General features: G+C 51.8%; 1 protein-coding gene across 6 annotated transcripts in view; it reads left to right on the plus strand.

Moving 5' to 3' along the window:
- LOC140429730 (transmembrane protease serine 11B-like) overlaps nt 1-13461 on the plus strand; it is a 142282-nt gene that overhangs the window by 22118 nt on the left and 106703 nt on the right. For all 6 annotated transcript variants that reach the window (XM_072517072.1, XM_072517068.1, XM_072517073.1 and 3 more), the window contains one exon: nt 8951-9018. In XM_072517072.1, coding sequence (XP_072373173.1) covers nt 8951-9018 — 68 coding nt within the window. The remainder of the gene's footprint in view (nt 1-8950; nt 9019-13461) is intronic.

Here is a 13461-nt window from a genome sequence, read left to right on the forward strand (position 1 = left end):
CTTATAATTTCCTTAGACGGCCAAACCCATGAAGACCAGTTTGACCCAATCATTACCTCACTATTTTTCGTACAACCCTATAACAAAGGATGTAATGTAGGCATCTGCTCGCCTAAATCAGGCCAGAAGTTCAGGATCTCTGACTTCCAGAATTCATCAAGCTATCAGTATGTATCGGTTCAAATGCCAAAGCAAGAGAAATATAGTTGATTGATTCGATTTATTGTCATGTGTACCGAGGTACAGCAAAAAGTATTGCTCTCCGTATAGTCCAGACAGATCGTTCCATACATGAAAAAAAAACCATAGGACATACGATAGATACACAATGTAAATACATAGACACAGGCAATGTGAGAAGCATACAGAGTGTAGTACTACTCAGCAGAGAAGATGTGTGGTTTTGGCTGTTCTGCTTACATCCGAGCCTGGGATTCCACTAACGTGTCAATCCTTTAGTTCTAACACAGAATATCATCTGTTTTCACACTTTGCTATGTTTTGACCATATAGTCCCTTTCAAAGTCTTGGGGACCAGTAAATACTTGGTCAATGAAGGTCCAAACCCGGGTTTCCAACCCATCAACTGCTTTTACCCAGGGCATAGAAACATAGAAAATAGGAAAATGAGGAGGTCATTCAGCCCTTCGAGCCTGCTCTGCCATTCATTATGATCATGGCTGATTATACAATTCAATAGCCTAATCCTGCTTTCACCCCATATCCTTTGATCCCCTTTGCGTTATATCCTATACCGAACTGCTTCTTGAAAACATGCAAGGTTTGGGCCTTAACTACCTCCTGCGGTAACGAATTCCACAGGCCGACCACTCACTGAGTGAAGAAATTATGGGGGAAGGAGGGAATTGGTGGGGAGGTGGGTTTGGGGGTAGGAGAGAAATGGGAGGGATTGGGGGAAAGAGGGAAATGGAGGTAAGGGGAAACTGGGGGAGAACGAGGGAAATGGGGGGAAGCATAGATTGGGGTGAAAGGAGAGAAATGGTGGTGCAGGAGGGGAGGAGGGAAGTGGGGTGGGGGGTGAGCAGACGGATATAGCCTCGTCCTATAATAAGCTGGTTAGGAGGAGGGCCTTCCTTGTCCCCTGGCCGTGTTGGACCCTCGCCACTGCCTGTGCTGCATCCTCTGGCTACTCCTGCGGCTCCAGCCCCTCCTTGTCCGCCTGCTCCTCCGATGAGGCCACATGTCCCTCCTCACCCTGCTGCTGTACCAGGTCGTGGAGGGCATAGCAGATCACCACAAAGCAGAGACCCTCTGTGGGGTGTACTGCAATGCACCCCCAGAGTGGTCTAGGCATCGGAACCACATTTTGATCAGTCCGATACACCGCTCAGTGACAGCACGGGTGGTAACATGGGCCTCATTGTATCAGGTCTCCACATGGTCTCAGGTCTCCACACCAGCGTCATCAGTCAGGACCTCAGCGGGCTTGTCCCCCAAGAGCCAACCCGTCATCCTGGGGTGGTCCTCGAAGATGGCGGCGATCTCCAAGTATCCCAGGATGTAGATGTCATGCACGCTCCCTGGGTAGAGGGCACACATGTGCAGGATTCTGAGGTGGTGGTCGCACACAATCTGAATATTCAGAGAGTGGAATCCCTTCCTGTTAAAAAAGGGCACTCCTTGATGCCCCGGTGGGCACAAGGTTACATGTATGCCATCTATTGCCCCCTGGACCTAGGGCATCCTGGCAATGGTGGAGAATCCTGCAGTCCGGGCATCTTAGTGGGTCTGGTCCAGCTCAAAGATGATGTAGTTGGCTGCCTGGGCATACAGGGCATCTGTAACCCCCCGTAACAGCTCACATATCACACTAACTTTAAACAAGGAAACCTCACCCTTCCATATTGGTACCAATACAAAGCTGCATCAGCTTATTTTCACACAAAGAACGCACGGTATCACCCCTTGCAGGTTCCTCAATAGAAATAGAGGATGCCTGAGAATGTGTTATCATGTCCAGAATTTTGGAAATGATCTGCCCATCGAGGCGTTATTTGTTCCATGTATCAGTGCCCTTCTCCATCCAGGAGCCACAGCTGTGTAGGCCCTCGCACACGGCCCAATCTCACCGGAATCAAATCCTGGCATCCACCTGTTCCACTGGCATTCAAGGTGCAGTTAAACATCCTTGATTTCCAGCGTGTTTAACCCACGGTGATGTGCCAGTTACATGCAGCACTCACCACACCAGCAACAAAAACATCAGCAACCTGAGAAAGCATTTCGTCAACAGCGTCCCCGGGTGGCCCATTTGGATCAATTGTCGCGCAGCAGATCCCACAGCGTCTTCTTGCTTCAAACCGGATTGTCTTCTGGACTCATATGTCCCACTGAGCCCAGGTGTCTTAGAAAAAATTTGTCCTTCTTTCCGGCGACAGAAAAGGAAGGAAACAGCACCAGCAGCCTCCAGGCATCTGCAGCCATCAGCAGGAGCAAGCAGCAAACACAAGCTGCAGCTGTGAAGTGCTCTACAACTAACAAGGCTAATTTGTCAATTGCAATTGCCTTCAGCTGCAAAGCTAGAGGCTGCTCACAGTCAAAGGGAGTAAAATTCACATTCAGCATTGAAGCCACACCAAGACTGTGCCCTGGAAGTGTTTGGTGGGACAGACAGGCTGCAACTTACCCCTGTTATGGGTCTCCACAATATTTGAAGATGGCTTGAAGGCCGCACAGACACAAAGCCACTCGCTCCCCCGGCACAGGAGCGATTTGCGACCTGGAATGCTTCAGCCCCCCGACCAAGCCCAAGCCCCGTGAGAGGTTCCCCAAGCCCCCGAGCACTGGGCCAGCATTACGTCTTTAAAAAGGAGTACTAAACAACATCCACGTGATTTCGTGCTGGGGAGTCGGGTAATTCCCGTGAGGCTGCTGCACTCTCACTAATGAGATTGAAATGAATGCAAATGAGGGTTATTGATAATCTCGCCATCTCTGGGTGAGATTTGGAACTTGCCATCGGGAGTGGGCTGGGTAAATTGACAATTACAAGGGGGCACAAGTTCAAGATGAGGGGGGAAAGGTTCAGTGGAGACGTGCGGGGAAAGCTTTTTACACAGAGGTTAGTGGTGGTGGCCTGGAATGCACTGAGGTGGTTGAGACAGATAAGTTGGCGACCTTTGAGACTTATCTGGATAGGCACATAAACAGACGGGTATAGAAGGATACATGATTATATTACCACTACAGTACATGGCCAAAGGATGTAGAAAAAAATCTGGGCCTCTGCTCGAAGAGTAGTGCAGTTTGGTTTAATTTGTATTTCATTTAACCAGCTGCACCATGCTCCGATGCAGTCAGGAGCAGGTAAGACAAAGACATGAAAAGATTACCCGCCGACCTTTTCTCTACATTACTGTGGCGAACATATTGCTGCTACAATTCACCACTGTGTTCACCACCCCTACACGGCCTGCACCCCCCTCCCCCCATCACCGACCCACCGTGATGAAGCTCCAGACGACACGCTCCCGGAGTCAACGAGCCCAACACCCGTGCCCGCAGCGAAGCCGGAGCTGAGGCGATCTCAGAGAACGACCAAGGCGCCGGACAGACTCGATCTGTGAGCCCACTTCACCCCCGCTGGACTTCAATTTTTTAACAGGGGGTGAATGTGGTGAACATATTGCTGCTACAATTCACCACTGTATTGTATTGTATTATGTTGATGCCCTTGTGGGCTCCGCCTGTGGCTCCGCCCCCTCGGGGGTGGTATATAGATCTGCAGCCTGTAGGCGGCACTCAGTACAGAACAGTCACAGGCAGGCACAGATCTAGCTTATTAAAACCACTGTTCACTTCTACTAGTCGCCTTGTGTGAATTGATGGTCGCATCAATTTAATAAGCTAAGATATCGCAATGGAAGCCGCCCTCAAACCTAATCGACTGGAACTCGACCCACAGGCAGCTGAAGCGAAAGGAATCTTTTTGCACTGGCTCCGCTGCTTTGTGGCCTACCTCGCCGCCTCCTCCTCGCCTGCCATCACCGAGGCACAGAAGCTGAGTCTCCTCCACGCCCGGGTGAGCCACAGAATCTCTGTACTAATCGAAGACCCGACCACGTACGCAGACACGGTCGCGATCCTGAAAAGACATTACGTGAGGCTGCTGAACGAAGTGTTCGCGTGGCATCTCCTCACCACACGTCGTCAACGCCCCGGGGAATCGCTGGAGGAATATCGACGCGACCTGAGGGAACTCGCTCGAAACTGCAACTACAAGGACATCAAGGCCTAGCAGCACGTGGAACTCGCCATCCAGGACACCTATGTAGCTGGAGTCCGGTCCAACTATGTCAGACAGCGCCTGCTCGAAAAGGGCGCCCTCGACCTAGAAGAGACGGTAAAACTATCCACCTCGTTAGAGATAGCCTTCCAGAGCCTAAATGCTTTCCCCTCTGACCACGCAATTTCCTCGTGGGCGCCGGAGGCGCGACCATCACACAACCCGAGGGTGTCCCAGGCCTGTACCAACCCAACCCGGGGGTAGGCCTTGCTATTTCTGTGGTCAGAACCAGCATCCCAGGCAGCGTTGCCCAGCTCGGAACGCGACCTGCAGCGACTGCGGCAAGAAAGGACATTTTGCCAAAGTCTGCTTGGCCCGACCCAAAGTTCCAAAATCGCAGGCCCGATTCACAGACTCACAGGCCCGCAGACCCCACAGTGTGGCTGTGTGCCTGCCGGTAACGCCCCCTTCTGACGCGTCATCCGCCTCATGCTATCCGTGGGGGCCGCCATCTTTAACCCTACCCGACACGTGCGACTCATGGGGCCCGCCATCTTGGCCGCCATCTGCAACGCCACCCGACACGTGCGACCGACGGGGGCCGCCATCTTCATCGCCGCCCGACACGTGCGACCGATGGGGGCCGCCATCTTGGGACTACCCCGTTCCAACCGACCATGCCGGCTACCCGCAGCTTGGCGCTGCCACTCTCGACCAGTCACGGCCCAAGCACCTAATAACTCCATGATGACCATCCGGGTGAATGGGCACGAAACGCCCTGTCTGTTTGACTCTGGGAGCACGGAGAACTTCAACCATCTGGACACTGTAGGGCGCTGTTCCCTCCAGATTTCCCCCACATCCCAAACAATCTCCCTTGCTTCCGGATCACATTCAGTGCAGATCCGGGGGTACTGTGTCGCGAACCTCGCGATACAGTGCGCCGAGTTCGCCGATTTTAAACTCTATGTCCTCCCCCATCTCTGCGCTCCTCTCCTGTTAGGACTGGATTTCCAGTGCATCCTCAGAAGCCTGACCCTGAAGTTCGGCAGGCCCCTACCCCCTCTCACCGTATGTAGCCTCGCGACCCTTAAGGTTGCCCCTCCCTCGCTCTTCGCGAACCTCACCTCCGACTGTAAACCCGTCACCACCAGGAGCAGGTGGTACAGTGCCCAGGACAGGACTCTTATCAAGTCGGAGGTCCAGCGGCTCTTGAGGGAGGGGATCATCGAGGCCAGTAATAGCCCCTGGAGAGCCCAAGTGGTGGTCGTCAGGACCGGGGAAAAGAAACGGATGGTTGTAGACTACAGCCAGACCATAAATCGTTACACGCAACTCGATGTGTATCCCCTTCCCCGCATAGCAGACATCGTTAATCAGATTCCACACTATCCGGTTTTCTCCACGGTAGATCGGAGGTCCGCATACCACCAGCTTCCGATCCGCCCGGAAGACCGCCACTACACTGCCTTTGAGGCAGACAGCCGCCTCTTCCACTTCCTCAGGGTCCCCTTCGGCGTCACCTATGGGGTCTCGGTATTCCAAAGAACGATGGACCGAATGGTTAACCAGTACGGGCTGTGGGCCACGTTCCCGTACTTGGATACCGTCACCATCTGCGGCCATGATCAGCAGGACCACGAAGCTAACCTTCAGAAGTTCCTCCAAACCGCCCAAGCCCTCAATCTCACCTGCAACAAGGAGAAATGCGCTTTCTGCACAACCCGACTAGCCATCCTCGGCTATGTCGTAGAAAAGGGAGTCCTCGGACCCGACACCGACCTCATATGCCCCCTCCTGCAACTTCCCCTTCCCCACTGCCCCAAGCCCTGAAAAGATGCCTGGGGTTCTTCTCATATTGTGCCCAGTGGGTCCCCAACTATGCGGACAAAGCCCGCCCACTTATCAAAGCCACCATCTTTCCCCTGACAACTGAGGCCCGCCTGGCCTTCAGCCGCATCAAGACAGACATTACCAAGGCCGTGATGCACGCGGTGGCCGAGTCCATCCCCTTCCAGGTGGAGAGCGACGCGTCGGGTGTCGCCCTGGCTGCTACCCTTAACCAGGCAGGCCCGTGTCCTTCTTTTCCCGTACCCTCAACGCCTCTGAGGTTCAACACTCCTCTGTCGAAAAAGAAGCTCAAGCCATTGTGGAAGCTGTGCGACATTGGAGGCCGGTAGGAGGTTCACCCTCGTCACCGACCAACGGTCGGTAACCTTTATGTTCAACAACACACAGCGGGGCAAGATCAAAAATGATAAAATCTTGAGATGGAGAATCGAACTCTCCACCTATAATTACGATATCGTGTATCGTCCTGGGAAGCTCAATGAGCCCCCAGATGTCCTGTCCCGTGGTTCGATTCCGGCTTGGGCACTGTCTGTGCGGAGTCTGCACATCCTCCCCGTGTGTGCGTGGGCTTCCTCCGGGTGCTCCGGTTTCCTCCCACAGCCCAAAGATGTGCAGGCTCGGTGGATTGGCCATGATAAATTGCCCTTAGTGTCCAAAATTGTCCTTAGTGTTGGGTGGGGTTACTGGGTTATGGGGATAGGGTGGAGGTGTTGACCTTGGGTAGGGTGCTCTTTCCAAGAGTCGGTGCAGACTCAATGGGCCGAATGGCCTACTTCTGCACTGTAAATTCTATGATAATGATAATCTATGACATGCGCCAGCACGCAAGATGACCGATTTCGGGCCATCCACAATGACCTCTGTCACCCTGGGGTCACCCGGCTTCTCCACTTCATCAAGGCCCGCAACCTGCCCTACTCCACCGAGGAGGTCAGGGCCATGGCCAGGGACTGCCAAGTCTGCGCGGAGTGCAAGCCACACTTCTATCGTCCAGACAAGGCCCGCCTGGTGAAGGCCTCCCGCTCCTTTGAGCGCCTCAGCATCGATTTCAAAGGGCCCCTCCCCTCCACTGACTGCAATGTGTATTTTCTCAACGTCGTTGACGAGTACTCCCGCTTCCCCTTTACAATCCCTTGCCCCGACACGACCGCTGCCAATGTCATTAAGGCCCTACATAGTATCTTCACCCTGTTCGGTTTCCCCACTTACGTCCACAGTGGCTGGGGCTCCTCGTTTATGAGCGATGAGCTGCGTCAGTACCTGCTCGGTAAGGGCATTGCCTCGAGCAGGACTTCCAGCTATAACCCCCGGGGAAACGGACAGATGGAGAGGGAGAACGCGACGGTATGGAAGGCCGTCCTTCTGGCCCTACGGTCTAGAAGTCTCCCGGTTTCCCGCCGGCAGGAGGTCTTCCCTGACGCGCTCCACTCCATTCGGTCGCTCCTCTGCACAGCCACGAACGAGACCCCTCACGACCGTCTATTTGTCTTCCCTGGAAAATCCACCACCGGGGTCTCGCTTCCATCCTGGCTGACAACACCGGGGCCTGTCCTCCTCCGGAAGCACGTGAGGAGCCATACGCCCGACCCCCTGGTCGAGAGGGTCCAGCTCCTACATGCCAACCCTCTGTCTGCCTACGTGGCGCACCGCGACGGCCGACAAGATAGTCTCCCTCCGGGATCTTACACCCGCCGGTTCCCTAGCGACCATCACATACGCCCCCCCCCAACCGAACACCGCCCCCACCCCTACACGGCCTACACCCCCCTCCCCCATCGCCGACCCACCGTGATGAGGCTCCAGATGACACGCTCCCGGAGTCAACAAGCCCAACACCCGTGCCCGCAGCGAAGCCGGAGCTGAGGCGAGCACAGAGAGCGATCAAGGCGCCGGACAGACTCGATCTGTGAGCCCACTTCACCCCCGCTGGACTTCAATATTTTAACAGAGGGTGAATGCGGTGAATGTACTGATGCTACAATTCACCACTGTATTGTATTGTATTATGTTGATGCCCTTGTGGACTCTGCCTGTGGCTCCGCCCCCTCGGGGGTGGTATATAGATCTGCAGCCTGTAGGCGGCACACAGTACAGAGCAGTCACAGGCAGGCACAGATCTAGCTTATTAAAACCACTGTTCACTTCTACTAATCGTCTCGTGTGAATTGATGGTCGCATCAATTACTCTGGTGCATTCGGGAACAGGGAAGAGAGAAACATGTCCTCACGTGTTGCAGTGCCAGAAGGAAAGGTCAAAGGTCACATTATTTTCTCTGTCTCTTTTTCTCTTCCCTTATTTGTCTACCTTCCTCTCCAATTATCTCTGTATTTGTTTTTGCGACCTCTCCCTCCTTTCTCTCACTTTCTTTCAATCTCTTTCTCTGTCTCTCTCTCGCTCTGTCTCTTTCTTTCAGATTATGCCGAAGTGGACAGAATTGACACACGTGAATGCTTCCATTTTACTGTTGAAATAACTTAATGCAGTTTTCATTGCCTATAAGCATTTGAAACTCCTTTTGAAACAACGATAAGATGTAAGTCCCGAAAGACGTGCTATACGTTCGGTAATTTGGACATTCTGAATTCTCCCTCCATGTACCCGAGCAGGCGCCAGAATGTGGCAATTAGGGACTTTTCACAGTAACCTTCATTGCAGTGTCAATGTAAGCCTACTTGTGACAATAAAGATTGTTAGTATTATTAAAATACGCTCTAGCCTAAGGGTATAAATGTTGAACGAATGAGGTATTTTCTGAGTACCCCAATCTCCTGTTAGTATTTGTGTGTGACAAGCCATTTTTTGCATTTACTAAGTCCTGCAGGATATGACACCCCTTCTCATTCTCATTACAGATAAAAAATGTGTATTCAACATCAATCTTGTCCTCTCAATTTGACAAATCGAGCGTTGTGGAATTCAGGTACGTCCCTTACAAATTTCCTGGCTAATACTTACAAAATAATTAAAAAGCTGAGGTTTTGACAGATTACACCATTCTAGTTTCAAAACTTGATGTAGAATCATAGAATCCCTACGATGCAGAAGGAGGCCATTCGGCCCATCGGGTCCGCACCGGCCCTTGGAAACAGCATCCTACTCAAGCCCTATCCCCCGAGTAACCCCACCTAATCTTTTGGACACTGAGGGGCAATTTGACATGGTCAATCCACCTAACCTGCACATCTTTTGGACTGTGGGAGGAAACCAGCGCACCCGGAGGAAACCTACGCAGACACGGGGAGAAAGTGCAAACTCCACACTGTCACCTGAGGCCGGAATTGAACCCGGGTCTCTTGAGCTGTGAGGCAGCAGTGCTAACCACTGTGCCATCGTGACGCCCAAGTGACCATGCAATGGTCCCTTGCTATCCCCAACCTCCGTAGTTGTTTTGCATGGTAAAGGAAGGGTATTTGACCATTCCATTCTATTATACTCACCATGTATTATGTATTGTAACCAATGTCCCTCTGTATATTATGTCTTGTGATATATGATGACATCACCAGAGGCACTTGGGAGATGTTCTCTCGCTCTTTCACCTAGGACTGGTTCAGTAACCTATGACATGGCCAACTGGTTATCCTTTGTCTCTACTGAGAAGTAAAAGCGAACCCCCTTAAAACATGGCCGTATTAAAAACAAAGCTGGTACTGGGATGTTTTTCCTGTAAAATAATCCAAAGGGCAGCACGGTGGCGCAGTGGTTAGCACTGCTGCCTCACAGCGCCAGAAACCCGGGTTCAATTCCGGCCTTGGGTAACTGTGTGGAGTTTGAACTTTCTCCCCGTGTGTGCGTGGGTTTCCTCCGTGTGCTCCGGTTTCCTGACACAGTCCAAAGATGTGCAGGTTAGGTGGGATTATGGGGATAGGATGGGGGTGGGCCGAATGTAGGGTGCTCTTTTAGAGGGTCGGTGCAGACTCGGTGGGCCGAATGACCTCCTTCTGCACTGTAGGAATTCTATGTGCTATTCTATGTTGTAAGAAACAATTGAGACCTGGGGTGTCATTCTCCGCCGGCGGGAGTCTCCGTTTTGCCGGCGCCCGGGGGTTTCCCGATGGCGTGGGGCTGCCCCACAATGGGAAACCCCATTGACCGGCCGGTGTTACGGAGACTCCCGCCGGCCGGTCGGGGCAGAAATGTGGTGGGGCGGGTAGGAGAATTTCGCCCCTGGATCGGGAGTCAAGGATTGGTTTTCAGGAGACCACTCCGCCATCGGTTGAATTGCGGTAAATCTGGCTGTTGCCAAGGGTGTGAATTAATTTTAAAATGAATAGAAAGCACTCTGGATCGTTCCTTTTTTTGGATTCAACCGTGACCTGGGTGCGCTCGGAGAGTTGGAGGCGGAAAATGAAAAATATTTCTTCAGCCAGCGTGTAATACTGTAATACTGGTCAATTAAAACAATTGGTGGGCACGAAACCTCCTGAAAAACGAGCAAAGAACTAAAGGGGTAGGCTGTAAAAAATTGAGTTATTTGTTGAAGCTGGGGAGTCTTTTCCAGCTGCGCGTCTTTGCAAGTGGCAGGCTGCAGTATGGAAACATCAGCGCTAGTATCATGCTTAAATGAGTTTTCAATCCTTTAACTTCTATAATGAAGACCAGGGGCGAAATTCTCCGGAAATGGCGTGATGTCCGCCAACTGGCGCCCAAAACGGCACCAATCAGATGGGCATCGCGCCGCCCCAAAGGTGCGGAATGCTCCGCATCTTTGGGGGCCGAGCCCCAACATTGAGGGGCTAGGCCGATGCCGGAGGAATTTCCGCCCCGCCAGCTGGCGGAAACGGCCTTTGTTGCCCCGCCAGCTGGCGCGGAAATGACATCGCCGGGCGGCGCATGCGCGGGAGCGTCAGCGGCCGCTGACAGTTTCCCACGCATGCGCAGTGGAGGGAGTCTCTTCCACCTCCGCCATGGTGGAGACCGTGGCGGAGGCGGAAGGGAAAGAGTGCCCCCCACGGCACAGGCCCGCCCGCGGATCGGTGGGCCCCGATCGCGGGCCAGGCCACCGTGGGGGCACCCCCCGGGGCCAGATCGCCCCGCGCCCCCCCAGGACCCCGGAGCCCGCCCGCGCCGCCTTGTCCCGCCGGTAAGGTAGGTGATTTAATTTAAGCCGGCGGGACAGGCAATTTATCGGCGGGACTTCGGCCCATCCGGGCCGGGGAATCGAGCGGGGGGGGGCCCGCCAACCGGCACGGCGCGATTCCCGCCCCCGCCGAATATCCGGTGCCGGAGACTTCAGCAACCGGCGGGGGCGGGATTCATGCCAGCCCCCGGCGATTCTCCGACCCGGCGGGGGGTCGGAGAATGTCGCCCCAGAAGTCTTACTGATGATCCTTTACATTTCACCAAAAATATGTGATGGCATTTGTTTGTTAATGGCCTGTTTTAGAGTGATCTTTATGCTGTAATTTTATTGTTTGATTTGTTATGTTGTAGGTGTAACATAAGCGACTTCCTTGTGGTGCACTTGACAAAGGAAGGTTCAGACGTGGAGATAACTTTAACACGTTTCTTAAACTATTTACACTTCTATTACTCGGGTTCGACACTACTGCTAATCCTACTATAGCTACCCAGACTGACTGACCAGTTGCTGCAATCCACGTGGTGGGTGTAACATTGAATCAACCCTGTGTCTGTACACACTGACTGTCTCCACTGGAAAGAGGCAGATCATGTGTATGGTGTCCTTTATATATGGGTTGGTGTAATGCCCCCCTGTGGTCGTGTCACCTCCGTGTGTATCGTGAATGTCCATTGGTCGTGTCCTATCTAACTGGTCTATTGGTTAAGTGTGTGTGTGTGTGATGTCACTGGTGCTCCCTCTAGTGTCTAGCTAGCCTACATGCATTGACATTGCTGCACATCACCACATCCCCCCTTTTTTATATGTTACATATTTTCTGCACACTTTGAGAAAATTGAACAAAGAACAGGTAGATAAGGTAAGGTATATACAAGTCATGGGAACAGTGATTAAACAATAAGTCCAAATCATTCGTGTGAGTCCAAAAACCATCAATCATCATGGTCAAATGTCTCTCTTGGTTATGAACGCCATCAACGTCCCTGTGCCACAGGAACCAAGAAGTGGTCAAATCACTTTGCTGTCTGTTTTGGAGTCCCTTTCTTTTTTCGATGTTTGTGATGGTGCTGTCAGATGGCATCTTGTAGCTGATAAGGTGTTGACGTTGAAGAGGTACCATCAACAGTATCATTCGTGTCCTATCTAACTGGTCTATAGGTTGAGTGTGTGTGATGTCACTGGTGCTCCCTCTAGTGTCTAGCTAGCCTACATGCATTTACATTGATGCACATCACCACATTGTTGTTTTCTTCGCTTAGTGGAGTTTTGTGCAGAAGCACTGCAAGTGTCCTGTCCTCCTGCATCGGAAACACTGCACCCTCAGCAAAGCAGTCTTGCAGCCTGTGCCATTTCTTTGAACCACAGCGTAAGCATTTCAAGATGCCAGCTATAGAGCTTCCCACCCTTTTAGCGGGCTTCTAAATGGGCGGGACTACTGCGTATGGACCTAAACAATTAGCGGACACCACCAGTGCCTCAGTGTGTTGGTGGATGAGAGGCTGATTTCACTGTTGCTGAATTATCAGGTTGGACATCCAACACCCAGAACTTTCCTCCACTTAAATATTGAAAAGACTCAAGCCATTGTTTTTGGTCACCGCTCCAAACTGCATTCCCGACCTACCAACTCCATCATTCTCCCTGGAAACAGACTGAGATAAAGCCTGTTTATTCACACCCTTGGTGTCACCTTTGACTTTAAGTTAAGCTAAAGAGAGGGACAACATTTCTCCCTCTCTTTAGATCTCAAGGAGAGTTATACGGACTCGAAACTTTGACTCTGTTTCTCTCTCCATAGATACTGCCAGACCAGCTGAGTTTATCCAGCATTTTCTGTCATTATGGGATTCCAGAGCATGGGATCTGAAAGTAGGGCCGACGAAGATGGGTGGAAGTGATGTTTAGTGAATAAACTCAGCAGGTCTGCCAAACTTTTTAATCAATTTGGCAAAGGGGAAGGGAATGCAATGAAGAATTGGAGAGGAGAAAACTGTGCACAGAGCACTGGGAGAGATAAACAGTATTAGAATAAAGATTCATTCAGAAATAGGAGGGACATGCAAGGGTTAGATTAGGGTGGATTTGGAATGCATAAATACAAAATATACAAAATCTGATAAATTGGTTTTGCAGATGAAAATTGCTGCCTAATATTTATCATATGACAGCAAAAAACTAGCACGTAAGGTTTGGAAACTCAATATTCCTGGTGACATGATATTCAGGAAGGATAGAGAAGGGACAAAAGATAGGAGCAGCAGCAATAAGTAAATATACTTT

The sequence above is a fragment of the Scyliorhinus torazame genome, chromosome 9 (genome assembly GCF_047496885.1).
Source record: "Scyliorhinus torazame isolate Kashiwa2021f chromosome 9, sScyTor2.1, whole genome shotgun sequence".
Lineage (NCBI taxonomy): Eukaryota > Metazoa > Chordata > Chondrichthyes > Carcharhiniformes > Scyliorhinidae > Scyliorhinus > Scyliorhinus torazame.